General features: G+C 42.7%; 1 protein-coding gene across 2 annotated transcripts; it reads left to right on the top strand.

Annotated features, from left to right (window-relative positions):
* Positions 1-2,066: 2,066 nt before the first annotated feature.
* LOC140776434 (BAG family molecular chaperone regulator 3-like) lies at positions 2,067-4,011 on the top strand. Of its 2 annotated transcripts, none has more exons than XM_073120148.1 (5): positions 2,067-2,226; positions 2,341-2,610; positions 2,705-2,961; positions 3,054-3,200; positions 3,303-4,011. In XM_073120148.1, exons 2-5 carry the CDS (start codon positions 2,367-2,369, stop codon positions 3,648-3,650), a joined length of 996 nt encoding a protein of 331 aa, XP_072976249.1. In that variant the 5' UTR covers positions 2,067-2,226; positions 2,341-2,366; the 3' UTR covers positions 3,651-4,011. The 2 variants fall into 2 exon arrangements, with proteins under 2 accessions (XP_072976249.1, XP_072976255.1); XM_073120154.1 differs by having other exon boundaries at positions 2,068-2,226; positions 2,344-2,610.
* Positions 4,012-4,413: the final 402 nt, after the last annotated feature.

Here is a 4,413-nt window from a genome sequence, read left to right as displayed (position 1 = left end):
TGAATAGAAAGAGAACCTTAGGTTACATCAAATTAAGATCCAATTTTTTCAAGCAATGAAAGAGAAGTAGGAATCTAATTCTTTTTTGTGTTAATTTTTCTTCCCCTACAGTAACTATGGGAGTCACCAAAATTGTAAGCCAACATAGGAGGCCTTAATTACACTTTAAAAACAATTTATTGAGCCTTTTGTACATTTGTTATGCAGAGGAGTTAAATTAATTAGAGATACCAAATGACTTCAATGACATTGAATAAGGAAGGAGATTTTAAAGTTAAATAAGAGGTATTTTAGAATTCGCCATCGTTAGGGTAAAATTAACACTATAATCGAGGAAAAATATATGACATTTTTGGTAAATATTTCTTAATACTTTAAATTAAAAGATAATTATTTCTAGTAGATAAGGGAGTTACTATACCAACTATATTGCATTCCATAAAGTTGACAAACTTAATTATATGTACATAATTAATTAGTTTTGTTCACATGACATACATAGCACGAGATCGAAAGGGAAATATCACCATCCATTCATCCAATTCCCATCACAAGATAATTATCTCACAATAATATTTAAAATACTCCATTAGCTTGTCATGTTATTAATTATTAATCCCCACTCGGCATTGAACGAGAGAGAGAGAGAGAGAGAGAGAGAGAGAGAGAGAAGGGGGGGAAGTCGTGGGTGGCGAGGTGGGTGCCGAGTCCCGGGGTAGGGCCCCACGCGGGGGATTTCTATACGGGTAGGTTACACCGTCCCTTTCGGGTCACGCACGGCGGATGGACGGCGGATGAGCTGCCACGTGGCTAGTGGGAGGCGCCGCGCGAGTTCCGGACTGTCGGTGGGGATGTGGGTACGCGACGCGGGTGACGACAAAGGGACGCGGGACCCGAGGCGGGCCCCGCGGGTTAAACCTCAGGAATGACCGACACGTACTCCGGTGGTGGGAGAATTTGGTCATCATTTCGAGTCACGGAAACTTTTGGTGTAAAAGTGCTGTGTGCATGCCATCAGTACTTCTTCTTTTTTTCTCCCCTTTTTCAGTATATAAAATATTAAAATAATCATTTTATTCTTATTTTTGCATAACAAAAAACATTAATTTTCCGATATTTATTTATGCATAAAAAATAAAAAATAAAAAAATTCACTAGGGTGTAATTATCTGAAACTTTACAATTTGCACGAATATAGTACGATTTAGCCAAGGATAAACGCCACGTGGGACGCCAGCGCGTCGTTTGTTGGGCGTGACGTGGCCGACTAGAATCTGCAGCAAAGCGAGCTTAACGTAGCAGTACCCAGAGGAATATGGCAATTTCGTGAATTTACCTCTGCGAATGGGCAAACTGACAGTCTATTTAGATTATTCTTTTAAAAAAAAAGGTTTAAAATAACGCTCCGGTACATTTAACGGACAGCGTAACGGACGATCCTCCTAAATTTCCTCAAAAAGGAAAAAGTAAATAAAAGATGACCTCACGGCACGAAATCTCCGGCGAATGCTTTCTCCCATGATTGGAAAAAACGTGGAGTGCGGTGCTTATAATTCTAGTATTTGACCAAAATAGCACTGCAAATTTAATACGTAAATAAAGGGTAGTTTGGTCATGTCGTATGAAATGCATTAATATTTAACAAAAATAAAGGGGGGAGGAGAAAGGAAAAGAAAAGGAAAAGGTTGGTAATGTGAGGAGGGGGGGGGGGGGGGGTTTGCTTGGAGGCGAAGGCGGCTTCGCGGCTTACCGTAGAAGCTTCGAGCCAGCCATTGAGTGCGACTGTGGACAAGATCTCCTTTCCGTTTCCTTTTATTATTATTTAATTTATTATTTACTTTTCTTTTATCCGACGTTTTAATTTAAGCTTTCGGTTAGTTTATGGGGGATTGGGATATTTGGGAGGATGAGAGAGAAGTAAATACCAACTCCTCTCTCCTACTTCACTACTTTTTTTAATTTCATTTAATATGATTTATTTTTATTTATTTTTTGTTTTTTACTATGCATTTTTATATTAATATAAATATTCGGCTGTCTCTGAGTTGTATGATTGTATCCTTTCCTCTCTCTCTCTCTCTCTCTCTCCTATCTTTCTCCATTTCCATTTGTTGGTCCCTCTTATCGCTCTCTCCTCGAGCTAAGAAGAGCGGAAGAAGAAGATTTCGTTTATTGGGTTCTAATCTCTCGATCTCTGTCTTCGTTGCTTGTTGGTGAATTGGAGTAGTAAATCTCGGTCTCTGATCTCTGTGTCCGATAAATTTTGCTCTTTTTCTAGGCATTGATAGATCTGGGTTCGTTCGTTTGTTTGTTTGTTCGTTTGTTTGTTCTTCTTTTAAGAAGAAGGATCTGATGATGAGAAGAAGATGATGCGAGTAAAGGCGAAGAGCGCGGCGGCGGCGGCGGTGGCGACGGCGACGGCCTTTTCACCAATGAAGGAGACGGCGGCGGCGGCGGAGGATGAATTGGAGGTGAGGCCCGGGGGGATGTTGGTCCAGAAGCGGAACCCCGATTCGGAGGCGGCTGCCGTCCCCGTGCCGACCATACGGGTCAAGGTCAAGTACGCCGGCGTCTACCACGAGATCTACATTAGCTCCCAGGCTTCCTTCGGTAGGAGAGAAGTGGCGTCGAGTTTTATTAATGCAGCTGATATGTTCGATGAAATGCGTGAACCAATTGGGGTTTGTTTTTTTTAATTTTTTAGGTGAGCTGAAGAAGATGCTGTCGGCGAGGACGGGGCTTCACCCGGAGGATCAGAAGCTGGTGTACAAGGACAAGGAGAGGGATTCCAAGGCGTTCCTCGATACCTGCGGCGTGAAGGACCGGTCCAAGATAGTCCTGTTAGAGGATCCCACGGCACAGGCGAAGCGGCTCCTTGAGATGCGTCGGACCGACAAGATGGAGAAGGCGGCGAAGTCCATCTCTCGGATTAGCCTCGAAGTCGACAAGCTCGCTTCCAAGGTATCCACACCACTCTCCTCCTCTCTTTCTCTCTTTGGCTCATTCAATTACTATGCTCGTTTTTCTAATGGTTAGAATGGATATATGTTCAGGTGTCGGCATTGGAGACGATTGTGAACAAAGGCGGGAAGGTTGTCGAGAACGATGTGATAAATCTCACGGAATTGTTGATGAACGAGCTAATTAAATTAGACGCCATCGTCGCCGACGGCGATATCAAGGCGCAGAGAAGAATACAGGTTAATGTCTACCAATTCAACATTGCATTCTTTACACAAATTCGAATTAAATCATCGTTTGATAGCTTACAGGCGATAACTTTTTCTTCTCCATTAACACAGGTGAAGAGAGTGCAGAAATATGTGGAAACACTAGATGTCATCAAGGTCAAGAATGCAACTCCAAAAGCCAATGGGCAACAAATCAACAAACCGCAACCGCCGCCGCAACCGCAACCGCAACCGCAATCGCAGTACAAACCACCACAGCCGCCACAGCAGCAGCAGCAGCAGCAGCAGCAGAGGAGGCAATTCCAGCAGCCGGCTCCCGCGGTGGTGACGACGAATTGGGAGACGTTCGATTTGCTATCTTCCCTACCGTCAACCTCATCCGCCACATCCACCACCACCATGGCCACCTATGCGGCCTCCCCCACGCCCACCCCGAGGTTCGACTGGGAGCTGTTCTGAATCTAAGTGCAATCTCTTAAAGTGAAAAAAAAAATTATCTGGCACCAAGATTTAGAGGACAACCAAACATCACCCTGCTCTGAATTGGATTCAGGAAGATGTGGGTTGGTGGTGGCAGTCTCTGTTGATTGGGCTTTTGCTTGCTTCTTGCTCCTTTTTGTTCTATCTCCTCAGAGGTCTTTCTTCCTTCTGCTGTTACTATTCTTTTTGTGTGTATATCTATAAAAAAGCTTTGGAGGGTGTGTCTTCAGATTACTCTTCATCAAGATCCATGATGAAGAATAAATGATCTCATGATCTGTCCGTCCCAATTGCCATTGGAACCAAAAGAAAAAGTTATAATAGTATGCCATTTATACTGTATTCTTCATCACATATATATATATATATATCATATACCAATGTTAAAGGGCAGACCAAACAAGGAGATGAATCATGATTCATATACCAATTGTTAAAAACTTTTGTTTTGACTCTGTAATCTCTCATCTCATCTCATCTCATCTCATCTCATCTCATCTCTCTGTCAGATTTGGGAGGGGGACCACTGCCCAGTTCCCAAACAGAATTGAGGAAAGATGTTTATGGGTTGTTGTAGTGGGATTTGGAAGGATGCTCTACACTTGTTCTTGTCTCTATTATGAGCTCATCATTCCCTCTTTTTTTTTTTTTATAATCTTAATACCATTAGGGTTTAAACTATTCACTGGGTGCTTGTGTTAGAGATGCCTTCCTTCATTGACTTGGATGCCTTCCTTCATTG

Source organism: Typha angustifolia, chromosome 2 (assembly GCF_048772165.1).
Source record: "Typha angustifolia cultivar Huaian chromosome 2, ASM4877216v1, whole genome shotgun sequence".
Taxonomy (NCBI): Eukaryota; Viridiplantae; Streptophyta; class Magnoliopsida; order Poales; family Typhaceae; genus Typha; species Typha angustifolia.
This window is presented reverse-complemented; position numbering and strand designations above follow the sequence as displayed.